Genomic DNA, 20,387 nt, shown 5'->3' with positions numbered 1-20,387 from the left:
GACCTTGTGATCCGCCCGTCTCAGCCTCCCAAAGTGCTGGGATTACAGGCTTGAGCCACCGCGCCTGGCCGACTTTTTAGTAATAGTTATTCTGACTGATATGAGGTGGTAACTTATTGTAGTTTTGATTTGCATTTCTCTAATGATCAGCAGTATTGAGCTTTTTTTCATATGCTTCTTGGCCACATGTATGTCTTCTTTTGAAAAATCTCTGTTCATGTCCTTTGTCGACTTTTTAATGGGATTTGTTTTTTCTTGTAAATTGTTTAAGTTCCTTATAGATGCTGGATATTAGACTTTGTCAGATGTATAGTTTGCAAAATTTTTCTCCTATTCTGTGGGTTGTCTGTTTACTGTGTTAATAGTTTCTTTTGTTGTGCAGAAGCTCTTTAGTTTCATTAGATCTCATTTGTCAATTTTTGCTTTGCTTGCAATTGCTTTTGGCATCTTCATGAAATCTCTGCCAGAGTTGATTTTTGTATATGGTGTAAGGAAAGGATCCTATAAACTACAACTTATATTTTAGTGTGGATAAAAGTGCTTAACAATTGAATGCAAAATAAGATAATTGTAGTACACAGTATATGCCATTAGGAAAATAAATAGAGTGATGATCTATTAATTGAGAGAACGATGGACAGGAGGAACATTTCTGATAAGTTATGTTATGTTAATGATAAGTTATGTTAATGAAGCATCTCTGAAAATATGGCCATTGTGGATGCCATGACCCTCTCCAACAATATAACCTCAGTTGAACAGAGCCACCTCATCCCAAATTAGGCTCGTTTTCCTGGAATAGCCTACATCCAGTGACTGCTCAAGGTGGGGATACTAAGGCCCAGCTTTTTCCTCCAGCTCCAGTCAGCTCTGAATGGTCATCCAAGCTGCAGAACTCCTTGTGTGGTTGACCTTGTTGTCACTGTATGTACTGTAGCCCTACTATTCTCTCTCTCAAATTGGTATCCTTCCTTTCTTCACACAGGTGTTGGGCCCAAGAACACTCCTGCATGCTAATTTCTCTTATGTAAACTTCCTGGATGCCAATTTTCATCTTACAGTTTACTTCCCAGGGAACCAGTTAGTGATTACTGATACCCAGAGTTGCCAGAGAAAGTAAATGATAAGTGGTAGACTCTGGTACAAGTTAGCAGTACAGTGTTCATATGTGGTGAATTGGGATGATATACCAGGGGAAATAAATGCATCAGTTAGTGACATCCATCAAGCATTTGAAAAATATGGGAGTATTAGTGGTTATATGAACTATAGAATTGGATAGGTATTGCTGGGGGAGAACGGATACATGGACATTGTTTACAATTAACCATCAGAGGCTAGGTGTTATAAAATTTAGTGAGCCTCCTAGGAAACATATAAAGAGATTCTCATCCTCAGTAGCCAAAGAAAAGAAAAAAACTGAGAACTAAGCCCCAGACTTAATCAAAAGAATAGGAGAGCTCTAGAAAAGCTTAAATTCCTAATCTGTGCAGGTTTGCTTTACCAGGACTTTGAGTCGATGCTATAAAGGATTGTGGAATTGGGAGCAGGTGAAGGTATTTTGCACATGGGAGGAACATGAATCACTGGAACTGGAGGGTAGACTACAGTTGGCAGGCTTCACGATGGTCCCCAGCGATCCTCACCTCCTGATATTCACACCCTTGTCCAGTCCTCTCCTGTGTGATCTGTATAATACAATGGAAGTGAAAATAGCAGGTATTGTGAATTTTACTTTGGTCTTCAGTTGCTTGCCCTTAAGTAAGCCACCATGTCTTTCAAGCTGCCCTGTGGACTTGCTTCTGTGGACAAGAACCAAGGCTTTCCAATATAACCAGTACCAGCTTCCCAGCCGTGTGAGTGAGCCCCCTTGGAAGTGGATGTCTTGGCTTCTGTCAAGCTTCAGGTGACTACAGTCCAAGTTAACACCTTGACTGCAACCTCAGAGAAACCCTGAATCAGTCCCATCCAATGAATCTACTATATGACTGTTTTGCAAGTGGACCCAGAGAGCATTTATCGAAGCATTAAGAAATGTGCTAATAAGAGGAACACCAGCATCATTGGGAACTGTTGCCAATAGGAGATATTATTGCAGAACTGGACTCACTGATAACAACGGAGATATGATTCAAAAATAATCGCGATCAGGGTGTGGCACAGGCGTGAACAATTTTCCTAATAAGTGACAAGTTTGGAGTGGCAGTCTGGGGCACTTGATCCACAAATGATGGTTAATAAAACACAATTTCCTGGAGGCAAGATAGATGGGCAGCCAGTGAGGGCATTGCTCAAACCATACAACCAGAAGTGTGGATGAATGAATCATTAGGAGCCGGAGGCAAGGCACCCAGTAGTAATTAATGGTCTCCTCCATCCTTTTCAGTTTTCAGAGCTGACACCTATTGACTGGAGGAGGGGCTTGATTGCTAAGTGGAAGCAGACTGCAAAACTAAGGCAAAGGCACATGATAATGATTACCCGAGTCTTTCTGCAAAAGGACCTATAGCTATTTGTCTAGGTAATACTCAGAGATGCAAAGTGTCCTCATAGTCCCCTTGTTTAACCAGGGGTATGTGCAGGCTAGGTAATAAATGAAATCCTGGTCCTTGTCCGGCTTACAGTAGGTTCACTGGGACCGTGGACACACCCAGTGGGCATCTCCACAGCTGTCACACGTACAATTGGAAATGACATACTTTGTAGCTGGTGTAACCCTTACATTGGCCCCATGGCCTCTAGAGAAGAGCTGCCCCTACAGGGTCAAATCAAGTTGAATCCTTTGAAACTACCTACCTCCACTAGCCAAGATGGTAAATCAAAAGCATTGTTACATTCTGGGAAAGTGGCAGATATTAGAACCACCTTTGAAGAATGTATTACTAGAGGCTGGGCGTGGTGGCTCATGCCTGTAATCCTAACACTTTGGGAGGTTGAGGCAGGTGGATCACAAGGTCAGGAGATCAAAATCATCCTGGCTAACACAGTGAAACCCCATCTCTACTAAAAATACAAAAATTAGCCGGGCATGGTGGCACGCTCCTGTAGTCCCAGCTACTCGGGAGGCTAAGGCAGGAGAATCAGTTGAACCCGGGAGGCAGTGGTTGCAATGAGCCAAGATGGCACCACTACATTCCAGCCTGGGTGACTGGAAGAAAAAGAATGTATTAGTAGTGATCCCTGGTCACATCACCATTTAAGTTACCACTCTGATTCGTGCAAAAATCCACCCAGATGAATGCTGTGGGATGACAGTGGATCTACCACAAACTCAAGTAAATAGTTGACTCAGTTGCAGCTGTGTCTAGTATCATTTGCCTGTGGCAGGAGATTAACACAACCTATGGACATAATGTAAGACCATTGATTTGGAACATCTCTCTTTCCATCACTATCAGATCAGAGATTTTTGTATTCATTTGAAATGAACACCAATATATATTTACTTGTGTCCAGAGCTATAAAGATTCCTTGGCTATCTGTCCTAATATAATCCTAAGGGACATGGACTGGCTATTCATCTTGCATCTGGCCAAAGATTTCTTGAATAAGACCTCTAAAGCACAGGCATCAAAGCAAAAATTGGCAAATGGAATTGCGTCAGGCTTAAAAGCTTCTGGCCAAGCACGGTGGCTCATGCCTGTAATCCCAGGACTTTGGGAGGCCAAGGCAGGTGGATCACGAGGTCAGGAGTTTGAGACCGGCCTGGCCAATACAGTAAAACCCCATCTCTACTAAAAATTCAAAAAATTAGTCGGGCGTGGTGGCATGTGCCTGTAGTCCCAGCTACTCAGGAGGCAGAGGCTGAAGAATCACTTGAACCCGAGAGGCGGAGGTTGCAGCGAGCTGAGATTGCGCCACTGTACTCCAGCCAGGGCGACAGAGTGAGACTGCATCTCAAAAAAAAAAAAAAAAGCTTCTGCACAGTGAAGGAAGGAAACAATCAACAAAGGGAAGACACAGTTTACAGACTGGGAGAAAATATTTGCAAACTATTCATCCAACAAGGGATTAATAGCCAAAATATAAAAGGAACTGAAACAACTCACTAGCCAAAAAAAAAAAAAAATCCAATTTAAAAATAGGCAAGAGATCCAAATAGGCATTTCTCAAAAGAAGTAATACAAAGGGCCAACAGGTATATGAAAAACCTGTCAATGCAGCTAATCATCAGGAAAATGCAAATCAAAACCCCAAAGAGATATTATCTCAACCCAGCTAAACCGATATTATAAAAAAGACAGAAAATAATAAATGCTGGTGAGGATGCAGAGAAAGGGAAACTCTTGTATACTATTGGTGGGAATGTAAATTAGTACAGCCATGCTGGAAAATGGTACAGGGGTTGCTCATAAACCTGAAAATAGAACCATCATATGATCCAGCAATCCCACTGCTAGATATGTATCCAAAAGAAAGGAAGTCAATGTGTCAAAGATCTATCTGCACGCTCATGTTTATTGTAGCATAACTCACACTAACCAAGATATGGAATCAACCTCAATGTCCATCAGGAGATGAATGTGTAAAGAAAATGTGGTGTATATACACAGTGGAAGATTACTGAGCCACAAGAAAGAATGAAATCAAGTCATCTGCAGCAACATGGATGGAACTGGGGACATTATGTTAAGTGAAATAAACCAGGCACAGAAAGACAAACACTGCATGTTCTCATTCATATGTGGAGCTAAAATAATTCATTTCGTGAAAGTAGTGAATAGAGTGGTGGTGACCACTGACTAGAAAGGGTAGTGCAGAGTAGGGCATAAAAAGGGGTTTCTTGACGAGTACAAAAATGCAGTTAGATAGAAAGTATTTGATGGCACGGAAAGGCAACTACAATTAGTAATAATTTGCTGCATATTTTAAAATAGGAGAGAAAGTTTGGACTTTTTTTTTTTTTTTTTTTTTTTTTTGAGACAAAGTTTCACTGTGTCACCTAGGCTAGAGTGCAGTGGCATGATCTTGGCTCGCTGTAACCTCTGCCTCCCTGGTTCAAGCAATTATCCTGTCTCAGCCTCCCAAGCAGCTGGGATTACAGGCACATGTCAACATGTCCGGCTAATTTTTGTATTTTTAGTAGTGACAGGGTTTCACCATGTTAGCCAGGTTGGTCTTGATCTCCTGACCTCAGGTGATCCGCCCGCTTTGGCCTCCCAAAGTGCTGGGATTATGGGTGTGAGCCACCACGCTCAGCCTGGACTTTTCCCAATACAAAGGAATAATAAATGTTTGAGATGATGGATATCCCAGTTACCCAGTTTTGATCATTACAAACTGTATGCTTCTAGCAAAATATCACGTGCACCCCATAAATATATACAACGATTATGCACCTATGAAAATTAAAAATAAATTGTAAAAAGTAAAATTAACTTAAAGTTATATGGGTATACAAAACATAATGCTTTCAAACCTGAGTAATCAAAAAGAAATCTCATAAAGATAACGTAGGAAATTACCTTGATAAAACAAAAAATACTGTGTTTTAGGTCAGTTACCAAAAAGGTAAAGAACCTTCTATAGTGTGATTGCTTTTCCTTTTGGGAAGCTTACTTAGGTATCCTGGAAGTCAAGCCTAATGAAAAGTTACCTGAATTTAATCAGACATAGGAAGTATGTCCAAAATTGTGAATGTATATCGTGTCATAGAAGAATGTAAGCAAGGAAACTGGTACCTTGGTAGGGGAATACACAGCTTTTAGTAAAAAGCATGAGAAATTTTCTGGTTACATGGAAAAACTCAGATATATCAGGTAAAGCCAAGAGTTTAGGATCAAGTTATCCTGAAAGAAAATATTGCTTTTCTAGGCCTTCAGGACAGAACATTGCAGTGTCAGATCATAACAGCCAAGTTAAAACTGGAGCAAAAGTTACAGGAGATGATGAAAAAGTTGAAGAGAAAATTATCACCCCAACCAAGCAAAAAGATAAACCTTTTCAAGGGGAGGATGAGGATTGAGGGCAGTGATGTATGATCCACTGCAAATCATATGCAGTGGATACAGCAAAAGTTGAATTTTTGAGGTTTTTGAATTTTTGAGATGAATTAGAGAAGCTTCAGGAGAAAAGCCCTATCCCAAGAAATGAAATCACCTTTCTGAATGAAGAAAACAATATTTCTGACCTGAAAGTATACAAATTAAATGGGTCTCAGGAAGAAACATGCAAAAATAAAAACTGTCTGCAGTTTAGAAGATAGTTATTAAAGAAACAGATTTTAGAATTAAAAATCAAAGCCTCTTGCACTTTTAGCAAGAACAGATCAGTACTTCAAGAAAACCTGTTGTTCTAACATAGGGGACCAAATTTTTAGTTTTGTATTAGTATATTTTTAATATTAAGTTCAATCTTTACAAAGACATTATTCCCTTCTAATTATAGTAACCTAATTACGCACAAATTTCTTGTATAAATTTATTCTTCACAAACCTTATCACACTTTACTCAGACATTCAGTGATATGCTTAGACTTTCTGCTTTATCCCATACTTACTGTTTTTTAAATAACGTCATTTTACCTTAGGACAAAAGTTACCACATAAGATTTTTTACACAAAACTATTTTCTTTTTTCAGCCTTTCTTGTCAAAAATATATCTTTATATCCATAACTTTCTTTTTTTTTTGAGACAGAGTCTCACTCTGTTTCCCAGACTATAGTGTGGTGGCATGATCTTGGCTCACCGCAACCTCCACCTCCTGGGTTCAAGTGATTCTCCTGCCTCAGCCTCCTGAGTAACTGGGATTACAGGCGCGCACCACATGCCGAGCTAATTTTTATACTTTTAGTAGAGATGAGGTTTTGCCATGTTAGCTGGGCTGGTCTCAAACTCCTGACCTCAGGTGATCCCCCAGCCTCAGTCTCCCGAAGTACTGGGAATACAGGTGTGAGCCACTGTCCCTGGCCTATATATTCATAACTTTCCTCTCTCTCTCTTTCTCTCTTTCTCTCTTTCTCTCTCTCTCTCTCACTTCCTGGTTCCTTTCTATTTTGTTTTTATGTATTTCCTAAATTCACTTTTTGAAATAATCTTTAACCTCTTTATTAGACAAAATTATATTTTTCTCAATAAAGAACACACATATTTATGCCTTATGATTTTTATCAAAAACACATCTTTTTGCATACTATATACAGAATTATCTATATTGATAGAATTTTAACTTTTAATAACCTTAATTTCTAGTAAGCAATTTTGAACTGTCACATATCTGTATCTTATAGAAAAGAATCATTTTATAATCTTTTGAAGCATATTTCCCCATGACATATGTTTTTATATTAATAGACCCAAATATATTTATTTAGTGTTTCTATAAAATTTAAGAAGTCCACAGCAAACATATTTATGTTCAGCAATTTTTTATTTTTTTGTCTTATTTGGAAATGACCCAAACAATAAGTATCACTTAATTTAACATAACATCTATTTAAAATTTTAAGTTACATAACAAGTTTATTTATAAATGTTTATCTCATTTATATTTCTCAAATTTATTGTTAATATTATACCTAGATTATTTATGAAAGTTGAGATATTAGACAAAGCTAGCCATCATTTTAAGCTATTTTCCTGTTATCCACTTTTATAGCCTGTGAATATCATATGTTTACCTAAGTTAACCTAAGTTAGAACCTTTACGTCAAGTATGTGGGTATTTTGCTGATAACATAAAAGTTACAGATGTTTTTATCAAATGAACAGCATTAAATTAGTCCTACTTATCAAGGAGCTACATAAAGATCATTCTGTTTTTAAGTTGGGGTTATAATTTTGTGACCTTATAACATCTAGCAGAGAAACATACAAAACTGTTTCAGGAGTAAACCCAAAAATGTATGGGCAAGGTGTATGTTGACAATTTTGAAGACATTTCTATTTTTATTTTACCAGTGATGTTAAGGCCAGCTTATTTGTTAAAGATATACATAAGTCACATGAACTAAAAGGAATTTGAGTTAATTACTGTATATTTTATATGAGTGCTCCTTTAAGTTAATCTGAAGAGAATTTCTTAAGGGATTTTTGGCCAGACTTTACATGTAGACACAATACATAAAATAAAACATGTACAAATGTGGAAACATACCAAAACACACACATATGTACACACACACACAAAGACGCTGTAGCATTTGTTTTAGAATTTTAGTCATGCTAGAGTAATACAAACTCACAAATTTATAAAGGAGAGTTAGATCCAAATTATATGTCTGACAAAATGAGACTTGTTTACATGACTAAACTTTATTTTCTCTGCTAGGTACTTTCTCCAATTGAGACTGTGGACCAAAATTTTTGGTAAAGTAGCTTTCATAGCAGATTGATTTTTTAAAAAACAAACAAAACACTCTTTTTCTTTTTTCAGTTTTAAATAAGCTTAGGATTAAGTATTCCAATGCTTACATTTAGCTAGGACTGGCTAAATTGTATAAGAAAACAAAATCTCCAAGTAGACTTGCATTTTTAATAACAAATCTCCTCTTTTGTGTGCTGGCCTGGTTTGCTGACTAGTCAATGAAGGTAGGGAAGCATTTGCGCAGGTTTCTTTTTTGGCTTTTTTCGCCCTGCCTTGTAGACAAAGCAAAATGTTTATGTTGGAGAGAGATACCTTATAATGTTGATCTGAGCTCAAGATTTTGACTCGTTTGATCTGGAAGCCTCACTTTTATGAACATTTACCTAGTTCTTTTTCTTGTAGACTAATAATCCTTCAATTAACTGTCCCATCACTATAAGTGATTGTTAGCCAGGCAATCCTAAATGGACATTTCTGAAAAATGTTCAGGTTGCTGTAATTTGTCAAGCCATTAATTTGAAAGCCCTTTAAGACGTTTTTATTCTTGGCTGGAATGCTGTAAACAATGAGTTTTATTTCAGCATCAGTAGAAAAGTCAGCAGATTCAGAGTAGGCTGGAAAAATCATAGAGGACTTAGAAGGCTCTACATGTCAACTCTATAGTTAGAAGCTTTTGAAAGCGTTTGAGAATGACCATTTCAGCTGTGAATGTTTTAAACATAATTTTCCCATTGGTTTAAAAATGTGCTCCAAAATGGCCCATAATGCTAGCTCAAATCCCAGAAAACCTAACATTCCTTCATGTTTGAGAATCCCATTTTGTTCTTATTAATCTCTTGAGAGCAAAGACAATCCCATTAACCCTGTCAGCAAATATCAGGAGTGTAGACTGGTGTTTTAGATGGCAATGACCATCCTAGTAGCTTTTAGAATCTGCGTCTACCATTAGAATGTTTTCTTACTCTGAGAATGTTTTTAGAAGCAAGCAAGGGGAAAGAGCCAAATCATTTAAAAATGCACATAAGCAAGCCAAAATGAAACCAAAATCAGAGTGTTCACAAAAACTTTAACCCAGGCATGCAGACCAAACAAAATATTAAACTAGGCATGCAGGCCATGTGAATTCAGCAGAAATACATGCCTCAGACACAGGATATAAATTATGTAGAATCCAGGATACTCAAACCAGAAGGGTAGTTGTCTTTATACCAGAAAGGGCTTGTCATAAAAGAAAGTCTTATCATTCTAGGAGAGAGATAAGGTTCTTTACTAAGGTGGCCTTACAACCAAAACAAACCCCATATGAAGTCATAAACCACTCACCAAAGTGAGGGAGGATGAGAATCTGAGAAGAGATTCACTGGGGCATAAAAAGTAACTCATGGAAGCAGAGAATGTAGAGGCCTCAGTTGTACCACATTTGATTCCAGGGGCTGCTGATTCTTCTGAAGTGAGCTCACTTTGATCCCACTTCTGACACCATTTATATCAATAACAGAGAGAGGCTGTCTGAAAGAAAATGGTATTTACTTGGGAATAGAGCATTCATGTGTGTTGGTAAATTGTGTATATATATATATTCATGGAAGCAAAGAATTATAAAGATTTTTAAAGGAGAATTAAGAGGATTATGTGATTGCTTCAGATAATTACTTTTGGCTACAAGGATTAATAACAAGCATGGTGCCAGTCTGAGGTCAGGCAGGCAGTTGCTGGGCAGACGTCTTTACAGAAACATTTTTTGTGTAGAACTGCAATGGCCTTTATGCAAGGTTGTGGTTTCTTTTTTTCTTTTCTTTTCTTTCTTTCTTTCTTTCTTTCTTTCTTTTTTTTTTTTTTTTTTTTTTGAGACAGAGTCTCCCTCTATTTCCCTGGCTAGAGTACAGTGGTGTGATCTTGGCTTATTGCAACCTCTGCCTCCTAGGTTCAAGCAATTCTCTTGTCTCAGCCTCCAGAGTAGCTGAAATTACAGGCACGTGCCACCATGCCTGGCTAGTTCTTGGATTTTTAGTAGAGACAAGGTTTCGCCATGTTGGCCAGGATGGTCTCAAACTCCTAACCTCAGGTGATCCATCTGCCTCAGCCTCCTAAAGTGCTGGGGTTACAGGTATGAGCCACTGTGCCCAGCTGCCAGGTTGTGGTTTCTGCAGAGCCTTTTGTGATAGCCCTTGTTATCAGGCATTTGTACATGAGAACTCTCTCTTCATGGCCTTCCCTAGATGTATTTATTAAGGTGTTGTGTTTTTTTTGTTTTGTTTGTTTTTGTTGTTGTTGTTGTTGTTTTTTAACACAAGTGACCTCATTTTGATTTGGACAATGTTCATACTACATTCTAATCTTCTAATTGAGAACTGTTTCCTGGAAACCCAAACCTGAAACAGTGCCCTTGGAGCTGATACTAGATGAGAATGAACCAGATGGTTGAAAAGCTAGGAACAGGCCAGGTGCGGTGGGTGGCTCACGCCTGTAATCCCAACACTTTGGGAGCCCAAGGCGGGTGAATCACCTGAGGTCAGGAGTTCACGACCAGCCTGACCAATATGGTGAAACTCCATCTCTAATAAAATACAAAATTAGCCGGGCGTGATGGCAGGCGCCTGTTATCCCAGCCACTTGTGAGACTGAGGCAGGAGAATTGCTTGAACCCGGCGGGGCGGAGGTTACAGCGAGCCAAGATCATGCCACTGCACTCCAGCCCGGATGACAGAGCGAGACTCCATCCCCCTCCCCAAGGAAAAAAAAAAAAAAAGGAACAAAAGATTCAAATAGAAAAAAATCAAAACCCTTGGGTTGGAAAACGCTTCACATGTTGATTATGTTTTGAATCAGAAGTGGTGCCAGTGTACAATTGGACAGGCAGGACCATTCTGGCTGTTGTGAGGACAGTGAGTGGAAACAAGAAGACAAATTGGAGGCTTTGATAGTAGCTCAGGTAGGATATGATGGCACCATGGACTAGGCTGGTGGCACTGGAGATCGCAGTATAAAGATTCAAAACAGGCCAGGTATGGTAGCTTACACCTGTCATCCCAGCACTTTGGGAGGCCGAGGCGGGTGATCACCTGAGGTCAGGAGTTCGAGATCAGCCTGGTCAACATGGTGAAACCCCGTCTATACTAAAATTACAAAAATTAACCGGGTGTGGTGGTGGGTACCCGTAATCTCAGGAGGCTAAGGCAGGAAAATTGTTTGAACCTGGGAGGTGGAGTAGCAGTGAGCTGAGACTGCGCCACTGCACTCCAGCCTAGGTGACAGAGTGAGACTCTGTCAAAAAAAAAAAAAAAAAAAAAAAGATGCAAAATGTGTTTTAAGGTTATAACTGAAGACTTATGTATAGGTTAGATGTGGGATTGAGGGAAAAGGAAGAAACTAATGTCGCTGTTGGTTTAGTGGCTTGAGGAAATGGGGAGTTAGTTGACCAGTTATGAATATTGGAGATACTGGGGAAAAGTCACAGTTTGATTAGTTTATTGTTGGTTTTTAAATGAAAGTTTGGAAAATTAAGAGCTTACTTTTGGATATAGGAACTTCAGACTTCATCCAAGTAGAGATTTCAGATAAGCAGTTGCAAGCCTGATGCTTAAGTCTGTGGAGAAGACAGTATAAGACACCTAGGGAGAAAATACCTACCACTATTTGGGATTTTTAAAAACTTAAATAGGTTTTTTTTGTTTTTTTTTTTTTTTTCTTGAGACGAAGTCTCACTGTTGCCAGGCTGGAGTGCAGTGGTGTGATCTCAGCTCACTCTAACCTCCGCCTCCTGGGTTCAAGCAATTCTCGTGCCTCAGCCTCCTGAGTAGCTGGGACTACAAGTGCCCGCCACCACACCTGGCTAATTTTTGTATTTTTAGTAGAGACGGGGTTTCACCATGTTGGCCAGGATGATCTCGATCTCCTGACCTCGTGATCCATCTGCCTTGGTCTCCTAAAGTGCTGGGATTACAGGCATGAACCACCACACCCAGTCCAATAGTATTTTTTTCTATTACACAAGATGTTTGCCTTTATTCACCATCTATAGGTTGTGTTAGAAGGAAAATATGCTTTAATTCTTAATGATATGGGCTTGAATCCCAACTCTTCCATTTAAGTATTGTGTTTCTTAAACTGTTTTCACCTCATTTAAAAAAAAAAAATCTAACCTAAATCTTCTTACTAGCTTGTATAAGTACTCAAGTTGGCTCCTAGGTACCCATGTCTGCTCCAGACAAGCAAATATTAATATGCCATCTCTCCTTGAAAGTTTAAATTTCAGGCTGGTTGGTTGCCTGGAAACCTTACCTCTAAGATGGGTTCAAGAAAAGTTATAATTTCATAGATTTTTTAGCTTCTACTTGTTGCTAGACTGGGAGTGATTCTTTTTCCACCTTCTTGTATATTAAGCAGAAGCACTACTAGTCTACACATAAAAAATTTGAGATAAATATCCATGTGTGATTTTCAATTGACAATTCTCTAAATTAGGCCAAAGACATTAACTGAAGAAGATTGTGGCATTATAAGTTCAAGATGGAAACTGAAACAAAGCAGTCATCCATTGGATCAACAGATGATTGGATAAAGAAATAATTATGGTATAAGCCGGGCACAGTGGCTCACACCTGTAATCCCAGCACTTTGGGGGGCCAAGGCGGGTGGATCACCTGAGGTCAGGAGTTCGAGACCAGCCTGACTAACATGGTGAAACCTCGTCTCTACTAAAAATACAAAATTAGCCGGGCACGGTGGTGCATGCCTGTAATCCCAGCTACTCGGGAGGCTGAGGCAGGAGAATCGCTTGAACCCAGGAGGTGGAGGTTGCAATGAGCCAAGATCGTGCCACTGCACTCTAGCCTGTGCAATAAGAGTGAAACTCTGTCTCGAAAAACAATTTTAAAAATTAAAAATAATAATTGTGGTATGTACACACGATGGAATACTACTCAGCCATAAAAAAAATGAAATCATGTATTTTGTAGTAACATGGATGAAACTGGAGACCACTCTCTTAAGTGAAACAACCCAGCAACAGAAAGTCAAATTCTGCATGTTCCCACTTATTAGTGACAGCTAAATAATATGTATACATGGACATACAGTGTGGAATGACAGACATTGGAGACTCAGAAGGGTGGGATTGTGGGAGATGCATGAAGGATGAAAAATCACTTGAAGCAGTGTTTATTATTTGGGTCATGGTTACACTAAAAGCCCAGACCTCACCACTATACCATATATCTGTGTAACAAAATGGCGCCTGTACCCCTTAAATTTATACACATAAAGTAAAATAGAAAAGAAAGCAGTAATGAATAAGATTGCTCAGGGAATGTTTGTATATCCACTGTGACATTCTAAACCTTGTGTTATGCCTTCAAATATTTCTTTTCATAGTTTCATTCCTTTACACTTTGATTTTTCTTCTCATAACTGATGATGTATTGTGTCTTTGATAGCTGGTATGAGTGCATGTTCTTTCAATGTGATTGTGATAAAGTTAGTATTTGTGGGATTTTTTCCATAGGTATTCCAAATGCACAACACTACCAAAGTAGCTGTAAATGACTTGTCTTTGAATTTATATGAGGGGCAGATCACTGTTCTTCTAGGACATAATGGGGCAGGAAAATCCACCACTCTATCCATTCTCTCAGGTAGGTGTTCCACTCTGTTAAAAAAAAAAAAAACTGTAGATAAAGCAATGAGAGTTTTGTGTATCCTCTTGATGTTCACAGTTTAGTGATTTCTGCGATATATACTTTAATAATCTCCTTTATTTTCAAGTTTGCAAATAATTGTTATAAAATTTAAAATTAGTATTTATTTTGGGGAAGAGGAAAGAGGACATTACATAATGATAAAAAGGTCAATCTACCAAGAAAACATAACTATTCTTAATATGAATGCAGTCAAAGAACAGAGCATCAAAATGCTCAAAGCAAAAACTGATAGACCTGAAAAAAGAAATAGACACATTTGCAATTATAGTTGGAGACTTCAACACCACTCTTCTGGCAATTGATAGAACCAGTAAACAGAAATTATTAAAATTACTGAAAAACTTAACAGCACTGTTACTCAAAACAATCTAATTGACATTTATAGAAAATTCCACTCAGCAGAATACACTTTTTTTTTTATTTTTATTTTTTGAGATGGAGTCTCGCTCTGTCACCAGGCTGGAGCGCAGTGGCGCAATCTCAGCTCACTGCAACCTCCGCCTCCCAGGTTCAAGCAATTCTCATGATTACAGGCACGCACCACCATGCCCAGCTGATTTGTGTATTTTTAATAGACACAGGGTTTTGCCATGTTTCCCAGGCTGGTCTCAAACTCCTGAGCTCAAGCGATCCACCCACCTCGGCCTCCCAAAGTATTGAGATTACAGGTATGAGCCACTGAGCCCGGCCTGCAGTAAGTGAATAGTTTCTAGTGTGTAACATTTTAATTCCTTTAATAATTTTTCTCATTATATAGTTTTGAGTTATTTTCTTAGTAGTTGCCCTGGGGCTTACCATATACACCTTAACTTAAGGCAATGCACAGCTTAAAACAGAATTCATAAATGTCAAATGGCTGATGGGCAATGCTGGCATGTTGTAATATGACACTCACTCATGTTTTTATTACTCAAATGATTTGCACTTATTCATACACATTGAAACATAGAACATACAGTTAAATAGGAAATTACAAAATAAATTACTTCTAAGTTCATCACCTCAAAAATAACTGTCGGTGTTTTGTAGAATTTTCTTCTGTGTGAAATATTGCTAATGCTAATGAGTCATCCGTATGTAAATTTCAAAGTTGATATGCTAATGAGCAGTTTGTTTCCACGTTCCCTTATGAAAACTAAGTTTCTGTTATGTTTTCTGCTTGATTCCAGGTCTCTATCCTCCCACAAGTGGAAATGCCTATATTAATGGATACAGTATCTCAAAGCAGATGGTCCAGATTAGGAAATCGCTGGGCTTGTGTCCCCAGCAGAACCTGTTGTTTAATTACTTGACGGTATCAGAACACCTTCATTTCTATTCTGTGGTAAGCAAAAGAAAGTTTCCTTTTCCCCCAGTCTATTCATGTGCTTCAGGTAGATTAGCTACTACGAATATTCTTATTCTTACAAAGTTCGAAATTGATTTTAATGAATTCTTTAAACATAAAGAAAAGCAAAGGGAATAAATTACTACATGAATGATGTAAGAGAAAAGCTGGTGTAATATGTTTCTAAGAGTAAAGTTGGAAGCACCAAGTAAACTCTGGCTCCTTTTTCTAGATAAAAGGAGTACATGGAAAGATGACGCCTACTGAAATTGACCGCATGCTGGCTACTTTTAACCTGCTAGAAAAGCGTAACAAATTGTCAAAGTCACTGAGTGGAGGAATGAAGCGCAAACTCTCCATCATTATAGCACTTATAGGGGGCTCCAAGGTAAACAAACAAACAAACAAAGCCAAATATGGATTCCCACTGCATTCTGCAGCTACTCTAAAAGAATCAGCTGACACAAATTTGAGAACTGCTATGGAGCTAACGTTCTAAATATAACCTCCTAAATGAAAATCAGATGGGATTGACATTGTCGATCTCGTTGGTATAAAATGGCCATAGGTTTGAAATTATTCCAGCATTCCTAATTCATTTTTTTCTAAACTTTTTTTTGAGACAGGGTCTTGCTCTGTCACCCAGGCTGGAGTGCAGTGGCACAATCATGGCTTAAAGCAACCTTAACCTACCTGACTCAAGCAATCTTCCCTGCTCAGCCTCCCAGATAGCTGGAACTACAGGCACATGCCACCACACCCAGCTACCTTTTTATTAATTTTTTAAGTTTTTTGTAGAGATAGGGTCTCACTATGTTGCTCTAACTTTTGGGCTCAAGTGATCCTCCACTTTGGCCTCCCAAAGTGCTGAGATTACAGGTGTGTGCCACTGCACTTAGCCTCTAAACTTATTATCTTAGCCTAGTTGAACCAAGTGAAAAAGCAAAATCAAAGTAAGCTCCATGACTGGTAAGACAATAGTGGTACCAGTATATAATATTTAACAATGGTCATGGATTTGTTTTTCTGGTCTTCAGGTAGTGATACTTGATGAGCCAACGTCTGGCATGGACCCAGTCTCAAGGAGGGTCACCTGGGATCTCCTGCAGCATTTTAAACTTGATCGTACCATCCTACTGACCACCCACTACATGGATGAAGCTGATGTTCTGGGTGACCGCATAGCCATCATGGTCAAGGGATCCGTGCGGTGCTGTGGCTCTTCAATTTTCCTGAAAAAAATATATGGTCTGTCTCTCCTTGATTATTCTCAGGATATTGATGCCTTCATAACATTCCTCAAACATAATGTTTTATTGTTTTTTTCTAGGTACCCAAAACTTCAGTGATTCCTTCTGTTCTATTAATTAGTATTCAACTATGAGCTTTTTGAAATAATACTCCTTTTTTTCAAAATTGTTTCCCTCTTTTGTGTTTATTGTTTTATCCAAAATTTCTGTTCAGTTTTTCCATATGGCTTCTACTTAAATTTTAATTTGCCTAAATGCATGTGTGCTTTCAAAGAGTTAGATAGACAGACAGACAGGTTGATGGATTATAAGGGAAACGTAGTGAATCAAACATCTGCTGTTTCTTGTTTTTCAAAGAAGTACTAAATTGCTTCTATATGAGTGGAATAATTTATTACAATATGAAAAATTTTTCTAAACTGTAAAATACCAAATATGTCCTAATAGCTTCCTTACCTTTTTAAGGCCATTATTCAAAATTACCTATACATCAGTCTTCTTTGACTCTTTATATATAATTTTGACACGAAATAGTTCCATGATTCTAGAAAGTATTTTTAGAGCCTGTTTTCATCAATTCACCTCTCCCAGAGGCAATTACTTTCTGATTTTATTACGATACATTAGTTTTGCCTGTTGTTGAATGTCATATAAATGAATTATATATTATAATTTTGTTCCTGGTTTCTTTACTTCAGCACAATACGTTTGAGATTAATCTATATTGTTGCATGGATCAATTGTACATAACTTCAAATCTTCATAGATTTTTATGTTGTTTTAGGTCATTTCTATCATATGATATATGAATTCAAATATCATAAGCAAATGTGCTATGAATTTAAAGATCTTTCTTGGTTAAAAATCCATCTTGTGAACTTAAAGATCTCTCTTGCTTAAAAATTCATCTTGGATAAAAATACTTAGTAGTGGAATATTTTGGTACTTACTGGTGGGGTTCTTGGTCATAAATTATGTGTGTGATGTTTTGAAAGGTTCTTCAAAGTGCTTGTAATATTTTATACCAGTCAGCGTGTTTGAGAATTCCACTTACTCCATACCCACACCAACACTTTGGTTTGCCTTTTGGGTTTTAGTCATTCTGGTGGGTGTGAAACAGTTATCTCGGTGTTTTTAATTTTCATTTCCCTGAAGAATAATTATATTGAGTTCATTTTCATGTATAAGTTGGCTATTTGCATAAATTCTTTTGTGAAGTGTTTAAGTCTTCTGCCCACTATTACAAGTTGGTTATCTTTTTGATTGAACATTTGTAGTTCTTTCACATATTCTTCATGTGAGTTCTTTGTCAGATATATGGTTGTGAATATTTATCCAAATGGGTTCCTTGCCTACTTATCTTAATGGTATCTTTTGATGAGTGTAAATGTTTAATTTTAAGGCTCATTTATTAATTTTTTTGAAGATTTTTGTGTCCTTTCTAGGATATCTTTGCTTACATAAAGGTTGCAGAGATCTCCTATATTTTCTTCTTGATACTTTACAGTTCTAGCTTCTAAAGGTTTATGACTTATTTCAAGTTGACTTTTGCAAATGGTATTGATGTTGATTTTTTTCCCCCTGTGAGTATCCAGAACCATTTACTGAAACACATTCCTTTTTCTAGTGAATTGCTTTGGCACCTTTGATAAAAATCAGCTGACTATCTATAAGTGGGTCTACTTTTGGTTTTTCTGTTGTTTCATTCATCCATAGGTCTATTCTTTTACAAATACAACAGTCATGAATACTGGATCTTTATAGTAAGTTCTGAAAATAGGTAACATAAGTCTGTCAACTTTTTTCTTGTTTTCCAAAATTGCTTGAGCTATTTTAGGCCCTTTATATTTCCCTATAGATCTTAGAGCCATTTTGTTAAATTCTACAAAAACTCTGGTTAAATATTGATTGGGATCTCTTTGAAGCTATGTATCATTTTGGGAAGAATGGTCATCTTCAATATTGAGTCTTCCAGTATATGAGCTTCATATTATTTATTGGTTTATTTAGGTTTTGTTTAGGCCATTTTTGGCTATATTTTGTTGTGTTCATTGTCAAGGTCTTTCACTAGATATATTCCAAAGTATTTCATTTTTATATTTATGCAAATGGTAGTATTTAATGTCATTTTCCAATGTTTCTCTTGTAGTATTTATATATACAATAATTTTATATTGACCTTGTATCTTGTAAACTTGTTTATTCATACATTAGGTCTGATGATACTTTTGTAGATTCTATGCACAATCCTATTACTTGTGAATCAGAAGATTTTGCTTCTTTCTCATCTTTATGCCTTTTATCTTTTTCTTTTGACTTATTGTCTTATATGGGACTTATAGCACATTCTTGAATAGGATTGATAAAAGTAGACAGACTTGCCTTGTTCCTTATCTTAGAGGGGAAATGTATAATGTTCATCATTAAGTATGAGATTTCCTGAAGGATTACTTGGAAGCCTGTTACCAGTTTAATGAATTTTCCTTTTTTGCTAGGAGATTTTCTTTCTTTTTTTAAAAAAGTTTTATTTTAAGTTCTAGAATACATGTGCAGGATGTGCAGGTTTGTTACATAGGTAAATGTGTGCCATGGTGGTTTGCTGCATCTATCACCCCATCACCTAGGTATTAAGCCACACATGCATTAGCTATTTATCCTAATGCTCTCCGTCCTCCTGTCCCCCATGACAGGCCCCAGTGTGTGTTGTTCCTCTCCCTGTGTCCGTGTGTTCTCATTGTTCAGCTCCCACTTTTAAGTAACAACATGGGGTGTTTGGTTTTCTGTTCCTGTGTGTGTTCGCTGAGGATAATGGCTTCCAGCTCCAACCATGTCTCTGCAAATGATATAATCTCATTCCTTTTTATGGCTATATAGTATTCCATGGTATATATGCACCACATTTTCTTTATCCAATCTATCACTGATGGGCATTTGGGTTGATTCCATGTATTTGCTATTGTGAATGGTGCTGCAATGAACGTGTACATGCATGTGTCTTTATAATAGAATGATTTATAATCCTTTGGGTACACACCCAGTAATGGGACTTGAGGAAGTGCCACACTGTCTTCCAAAATGGTAGCACTAATTTACATTCCCACAAACAGTGTAAAAGCATTCCTATTTCTCCACAGCCTTGCCAGCATCTGTTTCTTGACTTTTTAATAATGGCCATTCTGATTGGTGTGAGATGGTATCTCATTGTGGTTTTGATTTGCATTTCCCTAATGATCAGTGACATTGAGCTTTTTTTCATATGTTTATTGGCTGTATAAATGTCTTCTTTTGAGAAGTGTCTGTTCATGTCCTTTGCCTACTTTCTGATATTAGACCTTTGTCAGATGGATAGATTACAAAAATTTTCTCCCATTCTGTAGGTTATCTGTTCACTCTGATAATAGTTCCTTTTGCTGTGTAGAAGCTCTTTAGTTTAGATACCGTTTGTCAATTTTTGCATTTGTTGCAATTGCTTTTGATGTTTTTGTCATCAAACCTTTGCCTGTGCCTATGTCCCGAATGGTATTGCTGAGATTTTCTTCTATAGTTTTTATAAAAGTTTTAGGTTTTACATTTAAGTCTTTAATCCATCTTGAGTTAATTTTTGTATAAGGTGTAAGGAAGGGGTCCAGTTTCAATTTTCTGCATATGACTAGCCAGTTTTCTCAGCACATTTATTATAAGGAGATCCTTTACCCTTTGCTTGTTTTTGTCAGGTTTGCTGAAGATTAGATGGTTGTAGATGTGCGGTCTTACTTCTGAGATCTCTTCTATTCCATTGGTCTATGTGTCTGTTTTTGTATCAGTA

The 20,387-nt window shown here is 37.6% G+C and overlaps 1 protein-coding gene across 4 annotated transcripts in view; it reads left to right on the top strand.

Moving 5' to 3' along the window:
- The window catches only part of LOC101003272 (ATP-binding cassette sub-family A member 3-like), a 176,598-nt gene that overhangs the window by 74,813 nt on the left and 81,398 nt on the right, over positions 1 to 20,387 (top strand). For all 4 annotated transcript variants that reach the window (XM_031658405.1, XM_031658406.1, XM_031658404.1 and 1 more), the window contains exons 12-15: positions 13,810 to 13,939; positions 15,175 to 15,329; positions 15,565 to 15,720; positions 16,370 to 16,580. In XM_031658405.1, coding sequence (XP_031514265.1) covers positions 13,810 to 13,939; positions 15,175 to 15,329; positions 15,565 to 15,720; positions 16,370 to 16,580 — 652 coding nt within the window. The remainder of the gene's footprint in view (positions 1 to 13,809; positions 13,940 to 15,174; positions 15,330 to 15,564; positions 15,721 to 16,369; positions 16,581 to 20,387) is intronic.

Source organism: Papio anubis, chromosome 18 (genome assembly GCF_008728515.1).
Source record: "Papio anubis isolate 15944 chromosome 18, Panubis1.0, whole genome shotgun sequence".
In the NCBI taxonomy this organism is placed as follows: Eukaryota; Metazoa; Chordata; class Mammalia; order Primates; family Cercopithecidae; genus Papio; species Papio anubis.
Note: the sequence above shows the minus strand (reverse complement) of the source record. Positions and strands in the feature narration are given on the sequence as shown.